Source organism: Lissotriton helveticus, chromosome 7, assembly GCF_964261635.1.
Source record: "Lissotriton helveticus chromosome 7, aLisHel1.1, whole genome shotgun sequence".
Lineage (NCBI taxonomy): Eukaryota > Metazoa > Chordata > Amphibia > Caudata > Salamandridae > Lissotriton > Lissotriton helveticus.
In genome coordinates, this window is record NC_136068.1 from 1,932,412,325 (window position 1) to 1,932,429,398 (window position 17,074).

General features: G+C 49.2%; 1 protein-coding gene across 1 annotated transcript in view; it reads left to right on the forward strand.

Annotated features, from left to right (window-relative positions):
- The first annotated feature begins 5,015 nt into the window (after positions 1–5,015).
- LOC144770932 (uncharacterized) overlaps positions 5,016–17,074 on the forward strand; it is a 160,153-nt gene continuing 148,094 nt past the window's right edge. The window contains exon 1 of the mRNA XM_078655764.1: positions 5,016–5,125. Within this exon, the coding sequence (XP_078511890.1) occupies positions 5,102–5,125 (24 nt within the window). The 5' untranslated portion in view covers positions 5,016–5,101. The remainder of the gene's footprint in view (positions 5,126–17,074) is intronic.

A 17,074-nucleotide genomic window follows, 5' to 3' on the forward strand; every position in this document is an offset into this window, starting at 1 on the left:
GAGAACCACTAGAGATGGTGAGTTTGTCTCCATGATAGACTGGAGTGCCGGTCATGATGTCTTTGTAAATGACGCAGCTAGGTTTGCAGACGGTGCGGGCCAGCAAGGAGGGACACTGGAGTTCCATCAGGATGGGGGTGATGTGACCATATTTCTTGGGGACCTGGATGAGACCCGCTGTGGCATGTACGATGCCCCATTAGGGCGTCCAGTGTGGAGTCTTGGAGGCCATGGGGCAGGGTGTGTACCACCAAAGTTTAAGGGTTTAAACAGCAGTTCTGAAGTCCCTTTCTAAAAGAAATAGTTTCAATTTCTTTAGAAGAAAGAGGTGGTAGTACCAGGGCGTCTTTGTTTTTTTGGCAGTATGCTCCTTGAGGGTGAGGCCGGTGCCCATGATAAAGCCAAGTGACTGGCGTTCGGTGAAAGTTGTGGTTCAAAGAAGGTAATTTTCATGTCATTGAGTCAGGTTTTGTACTACTTCTTGTTTGTTGTTCTTGGCAAATAACGGAATTCTGTCTTGGTTGGGTTGAGCTTCGGGTAGTCAGTGAACGTCCAGGTCTAGAAGATGTGCAAGCAATGTTTGAAGCATTGGATATTTGAAAAGAGGAGGCTTTCACCCCTGGCAGAGTTCCGTCTGATTAGCAAATTGGTGGTTTTTGATGATATTACCTGTGATTAGGGCACCTAGTGGCTCCATATAGAGAACGAAGATGACCGGCACCAGGATGGAACCGTGGGGGACTCCGCAGGTGATCGGGTACTTTTGAAACCTGCAGGTGCCCATGTGAACAAACCGATGCTGGTTGGAAAGGTAATAGGAGAGCCAGTGAAGACGTTTGCCTGTGAATCCCATTTGAGACTTTAGCGTGTGTATGTGGGCGAGATGACCGACTGCATCAAAGGCGGCTGAGATGTCCAGCAATATCAGGTGGCAGGGGTCACATTGCCATCTGTGGTCAGGAAGCCATTTGCGATGTATAAGGTGGCGGTCTCCCTGCTGCAGCATGATCGGAAGACTGGTAGTCGTGCAGGAGAAGGTTGGTGTTAATGAGCTCGGAGTCAAACATTGACCACTTTTTCAGCGATCCTGCAGATGAATAGTAGGTGAAGGATGGGCAAGTAGTTGGCGAGGTCGTCAGGGTCTGATGTCTTTTCTTTTTTTCTTTTGAAGTGGGAGGATCTGGTCTGTCTTGAGAGCTTCTGGGAAAATGTTTTGGGCGAGTGAGGCATTGACAATGGGGAGTAGGGGTGAGAGAGCGTCCATAGAGAGAGAATGATAAAGAGCGAGGGTGAGACCTCTTCATAAGATGTGGCTTTGAGGAAGTTGAGCACGTGGACGAGATCTGTGAGAGGTTGGGATTTGAAGGATGACCACTGCAAGATTCTAGAGGAAGATGTTGATGCACTGTCAGATCTTATGTATTCATTCACTGAAGAAGAGGTTGAAGACATCGCATTTGTAGTGTGGCGAGGAGTGGGTGGGTCTGGCGGGGGCTGATGCAATGCTTGATTGTCTTGAATAGCCTTCTGCTTCTGTTGGTGGCTTCATTGAAGGGACACAACTTAGATTGAACAGATGTGAGGAGCTTTCTGTGTGTTGCACACAAGAACTGCAGTGTCATGAGGTCATTTGGGAGTTCTGTTTCTCTATCATTTTCTTTCCTGGACGTTAGCAAGGTCTTTGGAGCACCAGGATACTGGAGGATTTCGCTCGCTTTTGTGTGTTTCAATTGGGCTGTGGATGTTCACATAGCTTTCCCAAAAAGTGTTTGATTGTTGGTGATGTGTTTTGTACATTACTTATTTTCCACGGTTTCTGTTTGTCTGTACTGTATTGATTCGTCTGCCTTTACACATGATTGTTTGATTTTCTGTGTCGCCTACTCCTGGTAACACTAGTTGAAAATATGCGTATTGTTCGATTATGCCATTTCCCCTGGATCCCTGAGTGGACTCCTCACATTCTTCAATTTTTGTACTTTTTTAATCTGAGATTCCTTGATGCATTTCCCATAATTCCTAAACAGTCTCTGGACACACTTCTCTTATCCATCTCTGTATGTAAACTCCTGGTCCTTTGGCCAAGGAATGACCCGCCAGCAAATATTGTCTGAATCCCGTTTTTTGTGTGCAAAATAACTCTGCATTTCAACCCCTACAATTTCACGCTTCATCCCATGTTTACCCGCGTCCCACATAGGTCCGATTTGATAGGTTCATTGAGTCTTTGTGCCTCACTCGTGTGTCTCCATCAGATTGTCTCTGAAAACTCATCATTTTCAGATCTTTCATTATTATCCGTCCCTTTCATGTTCTATAACGTTATCCCTGTTTCTCTTTGATCTTTCATAATTCCCTAAAATATCCCCCCCCCCCCATGTGTTTCTCTCTGATATCCCAATACTCCTTGTGCAACCCACTGGTTTCCTATCATTCCCCTTGTCTGTCTGACCTCCTAGCATTCCCCCTGTCCGTCAGATTTCCTGTTGGTTCCTTTTTCTTCCCTGTGAGCTCCTGTTTGTTGCTTGTCATTCTCTAATCTTTCATTGGTTTCTCCTCTTAACCCCTCACCTTCTCTCTCACTTGATGTTGGTTTTAACCTTTGTCTTTATCATCTCCCAGTATTTCTCTTTTGCCATTGGCTCATTTGAGTATCCCTCTTCCTTCTTTGTGCTGTCCATGATCATCAATATTTCTTCTTTTCTCATTTGTGTTCCATTATTCTCTGTGTGTCCCTCTTTGGCTTACCAGTATATGCTGTTCCTCTGTTTTGCAGTAATTTCTGTGGTCAGCCAGTTCATTCACCCACCCATCCATCAACCCACCCATCCATCAACCCACCCCTCCATCCATCCGTCCACCCACCCACCCATCCATCCATCCACCCACCCATCCATCCTCCCACCCATCCATCCATCCATCCATCCATCCACCCATCCATCCATCCGTCTATCCATTCATCCATCCACCCATCCATCAACCCATCCATCCATGCACCCATCCATCCATCCATCCATTCATTCATCATCCATCCATTCATCCATGTCTCCTGTGATCCCGCAGGTCCCAGGATGACCCCTTCCTTCTCTACGCCACGCTGAGCTCCGGGAACCAGTGCAGGTTCGTCACCAGGGACCTCCTGCGGGACCACAAGGCCTGCCTGGGGGACGGCCGCATCCGGCGGCTCTTCTTCAAGTGGCAGCGGGGCCACCAGCTGGTGCTGCCCGACTACGTCCCCGGGAGGAGAGTCGCCTTTCAGGTAACGCTCGTGGGGGTTCCAAGTATGTAGGTAGGTGAGGTGCGAGGTAGAGGCGGGCGAGCCAGAGGCTCAATGGCTAGAGCTGGGCCAGAAAATCATTGACAAGAGCCGATCCAGGGCTGGGCCAGAGCTTTTAATACAAGAGGCAAGCTAGGGCCGTGACAGAGTTTTATTTCATTTTTAAACAGGGAGAGGGACTTTAATAGCGGTATCGCCCATACGAAGGGCTATAAGGCTATTAGAACATTCTGTCACTAGAGGACAGAATGTTCTAACAAAAAAAACAATGCCCTTTGGGAGCGTGAGGGGATGGTTCTCGAAACGTGTTTGCTGTATCGTGCATGTAATAGTTCACAGTATACAACAAAATAAAGAATATCTGGAAAAAATGTGTGGACCAATTGGATTCATACATTATCACGACTGTTGGACTAGACATCCATTAGGATTCAATTAGACTTAATGGCACCTGGGTTTGTGGTGCAGGAGGTGAAAGGTGTTGGGCAGAATTTCCTTACCCTCTGTGGATTACAATAAGAAATATTTGTGAAACTTTGTGTCACACTTGCCCTTCTGCCACTCCACGAACTACAATTTTGGAATGATTGAGTGCTGCCGCTTAGTACTTGAGACCACAGCAAATTTTAAATACATGAGACTCAAGCAAATAATCACAAAACGAGTCCTCTGTCCAATCATACTAATCACATTTCCCATTATACTTTGGTCTATGTTCAAACCGATCAAACGCTAAATGTTGCATTAACCGCTCGCGTGCGGCAGAAATTCCAGCCCTGTGCGGGACATTCCAATCACGGGCATGGTCGTGACGGAACCATTCCGTCATCAGCACAGCCCAACCGTGACTCATGACGGCATGGTTCCGTCACGAGCATGGAAGGGGTTAAGCCATTGGGAGAGGATGTGGTCCGTCGGATAGAGCTGCTGACGTTGGCGCTGGAAACCAGGGTTCGAGCCGCGGGGTCGCGTCCACATCCTGTGATTCTGGGCAAATCACTCCATCCCCCCCCCCCCCCCCCCGCGCCTGAATGTGTAATATAAATACGGTGCTCATGTAAAGCGCTCCAATACCTTCGGGTCGAATGTGCACTATATAAATTTGCAACAAAAAAAATTAGCACTGAACAGGGCGTTAGCAAATTTGCTAAAAACAGAAACCTAAACAGTTTTATAAAATGAGGCTTGGGCAGTACATCCATGCTGTAGATGTGATAAACGCATTGTTTGAAGCTGGCAGCAGTTGTCCCTTTCGATACTGCCCCTCCACTGCTGCTTGATCTGAAAGTTTAATAACTTTGTTATATTGAATATGCAGGGATGCTCTGAGCATGCGTAGCATAGATGCTCTGAGCATGCGTAGTAGAGTTGGATTCGTTCGCCCCATGCATGTAAAGCCGTAAATGGCCCGGAGCATGCGTAGTAGATAAGTGTACAGTCCGCGCATGCGTACTACAGCGGGTGAAGGTTTTTGAGCATGCATTGTAGAGCAGTTCAACCGGTCTGAGCGTGCGTAGTAGAGCGGGTCAGCAGATTCACGCATGCGCAGATGAGCTAGTCGGCGATTCTACGCTTGGGTTGTGCACAAGTCCTATTGAGCATGCGCAGTAAACCTCACCAGGTTCCGAGCGTGCGCGGTAGAGTAGTTCAATGGTTCTGAGCATGCGCGGCAGAGTGGACACCGGTTCTGGGCATGCGCAGCAGAGAAGGCAGCTCCTTCATTCCATTGTTTCCCAGGAGGGCGGCGCTGTTGTCCCCGGGGTCTTCCGAGTAGCGCCCTCCTCCGGCCAGACACCCCTCAGCGAGCCAGCGAGCACTGGAGCCATGTCCTGGCAGCAGAGTGAAGAGGTGAGATGAATGCCCCCACCACTGCCACCCTCTCTGACAGTCAGCTGCTGCTGCCAGGCCAGTGCCACCCAGACCTACTGCCACCATCCACCACTGCCACCATCGCCACCACCCACCACTGCCACCACCGCCACCATCCACCACTGCCACCACCGCCACCATCCACCACTGCCACCCAGACCCACTGCCACCATCGCCACCCCAGACCCACTGCCACCATCCGCCACTGCCACCATCGCCACCACCCACCACTGCCACCACCGCCACCATCCACCACTGCCACCACCGCCACCATCCACCACTGCCACCCAGACCCACTGCCACCATCGCCACGCCAGACCCACTGCCACCATCCGCCACTGCCACTCAGACCCACTGCCACCACCCACCACTGCCACCCAGACCCACTGCCACCCAGACCCACGGCCACCCAGACCCACTGCCACCATCCACCACTGCCACCCAGACCCACTGCCACCATCCACCACTCAGACCCACTGCCACCACCCACCACTGCCACCCCAGACCCACCGCCACCATCCACCACTGCCACCCAGACCCACTGCCACCACCCACCACTGCCACCATCCACCACTGCCACTCAGACCCACTGCCACCACCCACCACTGCCACCCAGACCCACTGCCACCACCCACCACTGCCACCCAGACCCACTGCCACCCAGACCCACTGCCACCACTGCCACCATCCACCACTGCCACCACCCACCACTGCCATCATCCACCACTGCCACCACCCACCACTGCCACCATCGCCACCCCAGACCCACTGTCACCATCGCCACCCCAGACCCACTGCCACCACCCACCACTTCCACCACCCACCACTGCCACCACCCACCACTGCCACCACCTACCACTGCCACCACCTACCACTGCCACCCAGACCCACTGCCACCACCCACCACTGCCACCCAGACCCACTGCCACCACCCACCACTGCCACCACCCACCACTGCCACCACCTACCACTGCCACCACCTACCACTGCCACCCAGACCCACTGTCTCCATCCACCACTGCCACCCCAGACCCACTGCCACCCAGACCCACTGCCACCATCCACCACTGCCACCCCAGACCCACTGCCACCATCCACCACTGCCACTCAGACCCACTGCCACCACCCACCACTGCCACCACCCACCACTGCTACCACCCACCACTGCCACCACCCACCACTGCCACCCAGACCCACTGCCCACCACTGCCACCCAGACCCACTGCCACCCAGACCCACCGCCACCACCCACCACTGCCACCACCCACCACTGCCACCCCAGACCCACTGCTACCACCCACCACTGCCACCACCCACCACTGCCACCACCCACCACTGCCACCCCAGACCCACTGCCACCACCCACCACTGCCACCACCCACCACTGCCACCCCAGACCCACTGCTACCACCCACCACTGCCACCCAGACCCACTGCCGACCACTGCCACCCAGACCCACTGCCACCCAGACCCACTGCCACCACCCACCACTGCCACCACCCACCACTGCCACCCCAGACCCACTGTTACCACCCACCACTGCCACCACCGCCACCCCAGACCCACCGCCACCACCCACCACTGCCACCACCCACCACTGCCACCACCCACCACTGCCACCCCAGACCCACTGCTACCACCCACCACTGCCACCTCAGACCCACTGCCACCACCCACCACTGCCACCACCCACCACTGCCACCCCAGACCCACTGCTACCACCCACCACTGCCACCCCAGACCCACTGCCACCACCCACCACTGCCACCATCCACCCCTGCCACCCCAGACCCACTGCTACCACCCACCACTGCCACCCCAGACCCACTGCCACCACCCACCACTGCCACCCCAGACCCACTGCCACCATCCACCACTGCCACCACCCACCACTTATTTATTTATTTTTATTTTATGCAATTTGTTGAGCGCACGTTTACCCAAGGGTGTCCTGGCGCTTTGATAGAGAAATTGAAGGTTGGGCCCGGGAGTAAGGGGGATTTAATAATTAAACAACCAAGTTTTCAGCTGCTTGGGATTTAATAATTAAACAACCAAGTTTTCAGCTGCTTTCTAAATGATAGTAATGTTGGAGCATTTTTTAGATGTCCTGGCATGGTGTTCCAAAGTTTAGCAGCAGCTACTGCAAATGATCTATCTCCCCAGGTTGCTTTTTTGGTTTTAATTACATTCAGAAGCTTTGCATCAGCAGATCTAAGATTACGTGATGGGCGATAGGGATGAAGGGCATCTTTAAGAAAGGCAGGTGCTTTTTCATGAATACTCTTGAAGGTGATGCAGAGGGCTTTGAGTTTGATGCGCTGTCTAATTGGCAACCAATGAAGTTTACAAATGATATTGGAGATAGGCTTAAATTTTGGTGTACCTGTGACGAGTCGTGCGGCCGCGTTTTGGACCAGCTGCAATTGGTTGACTACTTGTTCTTGAGCATTAAGCATAAGTGCATTGCAGTAGTCGACTCGAGACATCAATAAGCTAGAAATCAAGGTATTTATGGTGTTCCGAGGTAAATAAGGCTGAATTTTTCTGATCATTTTAAGTATAAAAAAGGAGGTAGAAACTATAGAATTAGCTTGTTGAATGAACAAGAGTTTGTGGCAGTGGGTCTGCCACCCCAGACCCACTGCCACCATCCACCACTGCCACCACCCACCACTGCCACCCAGACCCACTGCCACCACCGCCACCACCCACCACTGCCACCACCCACCACTGCCACCCCAGACCTACTGCCACCATCCACCACTGCCACCATCGCCACCACCCACCACTGCCACCACCCACCACTGCCACCGTCCACCACTGCCACCCAGACCCACTGCCACCACCACCCACCCCTGCCACCACTGCCACCCCAGACCTACTGCCACCATCCACCACTGCCACCATCGCCACCACCCACCACTGCCACCATCCACCACTGCCACCCCAGACCCACCGCCACCATCCACCACTGCCAGGCCCAACATGTCGGTGTCACTGTGAATGCCCACCACCACCCTCCAGTATCACCCCCCCCCCCCACACACACACATAGCCGCACTAACCCTTAACCCTATCTACCTTATTATATTACGTTTCTTAGAGGGAGTTTGTGCATTTATTTTTTAATCCTAATTTGTCCCATGCTTGAATGAAGAATTCCATTGCTTTATGTTGAAGGTTGTGGAAAAACAACAGTTGATGGACAGAATGCAGAACAATTTCATACATTCACCCCAGTACAGAGTTCTGGGCCTAAAGCCATTGTTTTGTTGCTCACCATGCCATTCCAGTTTGTACCCAGCCATGTGCAAATCAGTCTTGACCCTGTGCCTCATGGGAACAGTCCAGCCTGAACTGCCAGGCCAAGTCCTCCCTGGACCGGAAACAAGCATCCTAGGACCGTTTTCGGGGGTTCACCCCTCATCAGCCACTATATATTTACTCCAGTGGCATGGAGAGCATAGGACCGACGTCTGGGCATACCCGTCCCACTCGGTGTGACCTCAAAACACCGCCTGGATCAAAGCCTTCCAATCACTGAAGTAAATCGTGAGCAGTTACCCCGGGGGCGATTTACAACACTTCCTGGTCATATGTGCCATGCAGGAGCTCAAACAGTGCCATCATGTCTTATCTTGATTACTAGGGTCTAGCTAGGTGAACATATATATGCACAGAAGGAACATAAGTAGGATGGGTCTTCGTAGGTCTAGGGTAGGAGAGGGGAGATGAGTGCTCCCAGAGAAGGTGCATGTGGCCAGAGATTGACAAGGCTGGTGTAAACCCCATAAACATGAGTGTGCGGGCATTCGTGACCATCCTGCAAACTTTTCTCACCCAATTTTCCCATTTAAATCCACTCCTAAACACAAAGATGCAGGGAATGTGAAAATTGGGAATCTGGTCTCTGAACACCCCCATATTCATCAAAAGGTCGTTCATTTTTGGTATATGATAATATCCAAGGAACCTCTCCATGTCCAATAGTATTCTGAATTGATGGACTGATGAATTTTCATTGAGTGATTCTATTTGGAGTATCCCTGCTTTGATGTTTTGATTGTCTTACACTTCATTTGTTTCTCATGGTTTTTATTGTTGATTATAATTCTGATGTATTGCACACCTATGTTGTTATCCTAACAATATTTTTTAATTGAAACATGCATTAATAAATAAATGTTTTATTGTATTGATTTTGAGTTCCTTATCCTTGTGCATATTATAGTTGTTTTTTGGGTTCATACAAAAATGTGTATTCTATGAATGTTTCGATGTGTACCAAAGATATGTAAATATATGTAGTCGAAAATAGATTCATAGTAGTCCCAAGAGAGTTCTCTCTTTTTCATGTTAATTTGTCAAAAACAGATCTTGAAACATAATGTATTGCATGCATTCATTAATTTTATTTTTTTGATTAACTATAATTTTTTTATTTTTTAAAAAAGAATATTGTTTTTTGTACCAAAATATAACACAATTCTGCCCTGATACTTAAAAAAAATCAATGAATATACATATTTGACTCAATTTGATAAACAGTTGTCAAAATCTCATTAACAATTATTATTTTACATGTCATTACTGCAATATACACATTTCTACAGTTCCAATGATACTCTTTCTCCAGATATTCAATATTTCAAAACCAGAAATTAAGTTGGTGATGTGCAGAGACTGGCGGAAGGTTGAGGTCGGGACAGGCCTGTAGGGCTGGGTCAAGTCAGTTGGTGTCCTCCTCTCCTTCTTCATCACGGCTCTTCGGTCCTTCTTCTTCTTGTTTCTTGTCCCTGGAGGCAACGTTCAGGGTTGCCCCTAAATACTAAATTTAGGGGCCTTACGGTCAAGTCAGGACCAATGGGTCCCTTACTTGGGGGTGGTACACCCCCTAGTGTGAAAAGAAAGTGTGTTCAGTTGAAAACTGACAACATCCCTTAGGGCACTCCAGTATTATAGGTGAAAATCCTCCTCTGTTATTCAAGAAACAGTATGGATAGTTTTAAAGCATTTATTCTCTCCTTTCGTTTGATTAAAGCATATAGTTTTCAAAAGTTGATAAAGTTTTCAATTGCAAACATATATTCCATTTCATTTCATATATGATTGGCTCCGCTCCAATGCATTTCGGGCATTGCCCTTCGTTGGGGAGCATCTAAACAAAAACGACATATAATGTTCTAAATATGATATCACACATATGCATTAAATAAAAATTGTAAGGATAACAGTCTAAACTAAATTAAGTAACACGATTGATTATCATCATAGTGACAGGATGCAGTTAAAGTGGTTTAAAGACGATATGTGATTAATACGGTTTAAAATGAAAAATCCCCCCGGGAGTCACATAGGATATGCAGCGTCTGGTTACAAGTTTAAATAGTGGAAATGAAGGAACAATATCATGTGGTTAAAAGAAACGGTGAGTGAAAAACCCAATTCAGCCTAAGTGAACGCTACGAAGATAATGGATACGCCAGAACGCGCTATGGTGACTAAACAGGTTACTAACGGCTCGTGGTGGCCAAGTATGTCCAACGGTCACCTAGGTTTACTTACTCGGTTATTCAGTTCACGATAACATGGTGAAATGGAGTCTCCTGCTCGCGGGAATCTAAACTACCGGGAAAGACCCTGATTATTTTAAACGGGGACCAGGAAGTGCTATGGTCACGTGGGTTAGTGAACATGGTAATAGAAATGGGACTGACATAAATAAACAGAATCGCTATGTTCGATACCACAAGTGGGGGTATGGTAAACATGCAAATAATGAACAACAATAAAACAAACGAAAATAATAATAAGAGTTGCTACAAGTGATTTTCATAATAGTCGGCCAAATGGAAAGTCAGAACAGAGTTCCCACAAGAGTGGGTTAATTCATAAGTAACATGCAAACTCAATTCGTTCATTGAGTCCATTCGGTTTGATCGAATTCAATCTGTAAATCCAATAATTTTCGCGCTGTAACAATGTCCTGTTGTTATCTCTTCCTTCAATTTTCTCAATTGTTTCCAACGCCATAAACTTAAGTTGAGAAATATTATGGTTCTTTTCCATGAAATGGCTTGCTACAGATGATTTCGGATTTTTAGTCCTAATGTTTGATTTGTGCTCATTGATGCGAGTCTTGAGTTTGCGTTCAGTTTTCCCAATATATGCCATAGCACACGGGCATTTGAGTAAATATATTAGGTTATTCGTGTCACAAGTAGCCGTGACCCTCAGTGGTATGTCATCTCCTTTCATAGGATGAGTAACTTTCGTTCCTGGGATGATATTGTGACAATTATTACAATTGTTACATGGTCTTGTCCCTCGTGAAATCACTTGATGTGGTTTGGGATGTTTTAAAATTTCTCCTAGATTCTTTCCTCTCGTGTATGCAAATAAGGGTCTGGATTTAAACATGTCTTGGAAATCAGGTTCTACTTGTAACATTGGCCAATGTTTTAAAATGATGTTTTTGTACTGTGAGCTCACATTGGAATATTTACACACGATGACCATCCTGTCCTCTGCAATTTTGGTTGTGGATTGTTTTAACAGGTCTATCCGTTCTGTGTCTTGTACCTGATTTTTCGCTGTATGTAAAATTTGTTCTGGGTAACCTCTTGTTCTGAATCGATCAGGCATTTCCTCCGTTCTTGTTTTTGCTACATCAGGGTCCGATGTGATCCGTTTCACTCGAAGTAACTGTGATTTGGGCAGATGTCTTTTTAAGGATGATTGGTGGAAACTGGTATAGTGTAGGAGGTTGTTACGGTCTGTTGGTTTTCGAAAGATATCGACCCTGGCGTACGCAGTGCGAAGCGCTGTCGCCAGCAAGCTCTTTTGTTGTGAATTTGCCTCGGAAGTGGGACAGGAGATGGCACGCGCAGAGCTTTTGGAGATTTGAGCAGGTGTACAAGCACGTACAGCCATGCATGTGCACATCTCAAGTCCCCCCTTCCGTCCACGCAAGCCAGCTGCATGCAGTAAGTGCGCACGCGCACACACCTACACAAAAACAAACACACACACACCCTCCCTCCCCCCACCCCGTGCTTTCGCTATCCCTCCGGCGTGTCACACACCCACACAGAAACAAATACACAAACCCAACCCCCCCCTCCCTCCCTCCCCACCCGTGCTTTTGCTTTCCCTCCAGAGTTTCAGCCCACGCTCTCCAACTCGTTCTCACCTGTTGTAATGCATCAGCGCCATTGGGTGACACAGCCTGTCCGTTTCGCTGTGCCAGTGGGCGGCAGGAGGCGGGGGGCAGCAGAAGAGCCCGGCCCCGGTGACCGGGTGGAACGGGGAGAGTCCTCTGAGTCCAGCTCTGCAGGAGCAGGTGCAGCGCATCCGCGCCGAGAGCCACCCGGGCCGTGTGTGCGTCACTTCCTGCAGTGCTCTTGGCCCAGCTCTACCAGTACAGTGGCCGCTGGATGTGAGACTTGAGCCCCGGTGCTCCATGTGCGTGCATTGCACAGAGCAGTGCATGCTGGGAGTTGTAGTCTTGTTTTTAAGATACCTTGGAAAGTTAGTGTGCATGGGCCTTCAGGTAACCGAACAAGCTTGTCTTTTTTGTTCCGGGGTCTTAAACAGTTTTTGTGGCTGCTACATATATTGTTCCTTTGTCTCACGGACGTTTGGTGCCCTATGCTAGTTTATCATGTACTGCCAGGTTAACCTGTAGCTTTATATGCGGAATGTAGCTGATTTCTAATACCATCGATGGTCACATCTTCTGCTGCTGTATTTCTCGTATTTGGATGTAGTAAGCAATGTCACCAGCTGCCCAATATTTGTCAGCATTCTCGATTGACAGTGGGTGTCTTATGATGTGATATTCCGGTGGGAGCTTTATTTTTGAGATTTGCGCCATTACTTTCTGCCAGGTGCAAAATGTAATGTCAGAAATAGGATAGGATGCCCATACATAAAAACCTGAAACTGGGAGAATAGACCAGCCGGTATAGTAAATCGGACAACATATGATGACATAAGTATGTTGTGTGGGGTTACTTCACAGCAGCCTCAGGGGGCGAGGTAGTAAACAGGCATATAGTCTCGATTTCTTGACAGCTGGGACTGCACCTTCCCCCGCACCCAAATCCCCCCTCTCGAAGCAAGAGTAGGTTTTTGTATTTTAGTTGAGATTTTATTTATGTTTTCAGTTGATGCATCTGCCAATTTACAGTAATTGTGCTGGATAACACAGATTGTTGCGTACATGTAATCAGAGGCCACAAAACACCAACATTTTTAATGCATAGCATTTATATTGGCAATGCACACAACAGAGCCATGTACTTGAATGCTATGCAGACACTAATAGCTGTAGGCACTTTTCATATGTGTGCCAGGATGTTTTTTGTTTTTTTTGGTAGTTTTTTATGGCACAACCTTCACACAAAGCTATTGGAGCACTTTACATTAGCACCACTTATATTACACAGAGACACATTCTAGATATAGGAAACAGAGACCTAACAGTGGAGCCTTCTTCTGAACAGCACCTAACAAAAAATAGCCCCACGTGAGAATTGGTACCCCTAAATTTTTTTTACATGTGGGGTTGTGTGCACACTGGATAGCACCCACTGTAACAGTGCTTGTTCCCTCAGGAACTTAATACATTAATCACAACAGCAAAGGTGCACCACCACATTTGACATTTGATATGTAAAATTTAAAAAGTCACGAAAGATGACATTCCTCAATTTGATATCTTTTATTTCAAAAACACGAATGAAGCACCATACAGCCGACGCGTTTAGTCCCAACAGGGGACTTCTTCAGGGCTTCTGTTAATAATGACAACTTCGGAAAGGATGGAAAACTAAGTTGTTGATAGAATAGCACCATGAAAGGCGAAAAGGCTTGTCTCATCTGATATAGTTAGAGGGAACAGCAGGCAGGCTTGAGCACCGATATTACTTGAAAGTTAGCTGAACGTAGGGCTAGAGTAAGAAGATAGTCTAAAAAGAGTTTGAAGGGTGCAGTGGGGATGAATAAGGAAATACCTTAAAAACCAAAGTGATAAGCAAAACTGGCAAGTTTTCAGATTGCTTATTGCTATATTACGTTACCTTTGGTATGAACGTCTTATCATACGCTGATGACACTCAGCTCATCCTCTCCCTATCCTCAAACCCTACTATCACCAAAACCAATTTCCACAGGTGCATGACCAGTGTAGCCAGCTGCATGCAAAACAAATCTCTCAAACTCAACACTGACAAAACAGATACTCGTCTTCCGGAGCAACACCTCCCCAAGGGACGACTCCTAGTGGCTAGCGGAACTGGGCTACTTGGCACTCCCACAAACTGTCCAAGAAACTTCTTACCATACTTGACAAAAAGCTCACCATTAAGAAGCAGATAAACACTGCCTCCTCAGCCTGCTTCTTCACCCTCCGCATGCTCTGGAATATATTCAAATGTCACACCATCCACACCAGACGCACAGTCGCCCAGGCCCACATCACCAGCTGCCTGGATTACAGAAACTCCCTCTTCGTGGGCATTACCTCACAACTACTGAGCAGTCTTGAAACCATTCAATACTGTGCAGCCAGGCTCATCTTTGACTTGCGAGAAGAGCTCACAACACCCATCACATCAGAACACTCCACTCATTCCCCATCCGAAAAAGATGCCAGTCAAACTACTGACCCAAGCCTGCAAGGCGTTGCACAACAAAGGACCAGCCTACCTCAACCCCAGACTGATCTTGCACCAATCTGGCAGACAACAACATTCTGCCCCCTCTCCCTCACCCACATGCCCTGCTTCCACAAAAGCAGAAGCGGCGGCCGCACCTTCTCCTACCTAGCTGACAAGACCTAGATTGGCCTCCCACTCCACCTCTGGACTGCACCCACCCTACAGAAGTTCAGACCTGGCCTAAAAACCTGGATGTTCAACTGTTAACTCCCAGCAGCAGCCCCCGCACCTGGATACCCTCACTGGTGATAAGCAGCGCTCTACAAATTGTTGATTGACATTTCACTGGTTTCAGTGTACTTATGCGCGACATGCAACTGCCAAATCTGTGACACTTAAAGTTAGACCTTCTCATGAGTAAAACTAAGCAATGAAGTGCACAGAAAGACATAAAATATTAGAAATTAGACCCTTTAGAGAAATAAGAAGTTGTAAAAGTGTCTTAGCCCTGCTCCCACAGTCTCCCAGACAATGCCCCCATTGTACAGATCAGTAAGTGCTCTCTTGCTAGAGTCTCCTTTGCTACTAGAAGTAAGTCCTCACTGCAGTGCCAGACTGAGGGAGTGAGCTTATTTGACACATGTTTTTGGACAGGAGACCAAGAGAGCTTGCTGGCAGTGCCCCTGTATTCCAGAAGTGGCTGCAGCTCGCTGTCTCAGCTTTGGTGCTTAGCGTTTATTTTCAGTTTGAAACAACTTGCCTCATAATATATTGCCCCGTCTTCTTTCAGCTAGTAGAAGCAGAGCCTCAACCTGGACTTTGTTGTCCGCATCAGCACTACGATACAATTCCGTCATGCTTCCTTTAACCCTGTCTTTTGTATACTGGGTGAGGCATACAACTTATTTGTCATCTAGCGTGTCAAATGGTATTATCGCACTATGCTGGTGTTTAGAATTAATAGTTTTATGCTACCAAATGCTGGCACGAATTCTACAGATTTCTATTGCTTACATTGGGTGTCCATGACATCTCACACTGACTCTCGTGCTGCACTTGCCTGGTTGCTGCACACTTCTCTGGCACCACACAGGGGGCCGAGTTGGCAGGATTTTGCAATGGAAATATAAAAGTGTAGGTGCTCACTATTCCAGAGTGCCTGTTTGCTACTGAGAAGTGCAGGTACTCTTCTATTATAAGTATTGGACACTGATAAAAAGTGCAGGTACTCTCCCTTTTAAATAAAGAGTACCTCCCCGTTTAAAACATTGACCCTGTGAACGGAATGAAAAGCTAGGCTCTGCGAGCTGGGAATTTCTCAGCATGCTTTAGGGCTTCCACGTTACTAGGGGGCTGGCGCGTGCTGTGGGGCTCCCACATTACTGGGGGACTCCAATGTGCTTTTGGGGCCCTGCATGCTGTGGGGCTCCGGCTTGCTGTGGGGCTCCGGCTTGCTGTGGGCCTCCTGCGTGCTGTGGGGCTCCGGCTTGCTGTGGGCCTCCTGCATGCTGTGGGGCTCCGGCTTGCTGTGAGCCTCCTGCGTGCTGTGGGCCTCCTGCGTGCTGTGGGGCTCCGGCTTGCTGTGAGCCTCCTGCGTGCTGTGGGGCTCCGGCTTGCTGTGAGCCTCCTGCGTGCTGTGGGCCTCCTGCGTGCTGTGAGCCTCCTGCGTGCTGTGGGCCTCCTGCGTGCTGTGGGCCTCCTGCGTGCTGTGGGCCTCCTGCGTGCTGTGGGGCTCCGGCTTGCTGTGGGCCTCCTGCGTGCTGTGGGGCTCCGGCTTGCTGTGGGCCTCCTGCTTGCTGTGGGGCTCCGGCTTGCTGTGGGCCTCCTGCGTGCTGTGGGGCTCCGGCTTGCTGTGGGCCTCCTGCATGCTGTGGGGCTCCGGCTTGCTGTGAGCCTACTGCGTGCTGTGAGCCTCCTGCGTGCTGTGGGCCTCCTGCGTGCTGTGAGCCTCCTGCGTGCTGTGGGCCTCCTGCGTGCTGTGGGCCTCCTGCGTGCTGTGGGGCTCCGGCTTGCTGTGGGCCTCCTGCGTGCTGTGGGGCTCCGGCTTGCTGTGGGCCTCCTGCGTGCTGTGGGCCTCCTGCGTGCTGTGGGGCTCCGGCTTGCTGTGGGCCTCCTGCGTGCTGTGGGGCTCCTGCGTGCTGTGGGCCTCCTGCGTGCTGTGGGGCTCCGGCTTGCTGTGGGCCTCCTGCGTGCTGTGGGGCTCCGGCTTGCTGTGGGCCTCCTGCGTGCTGTGGGGCTCCGGCTTGCTGTGGGGCTCCTGCA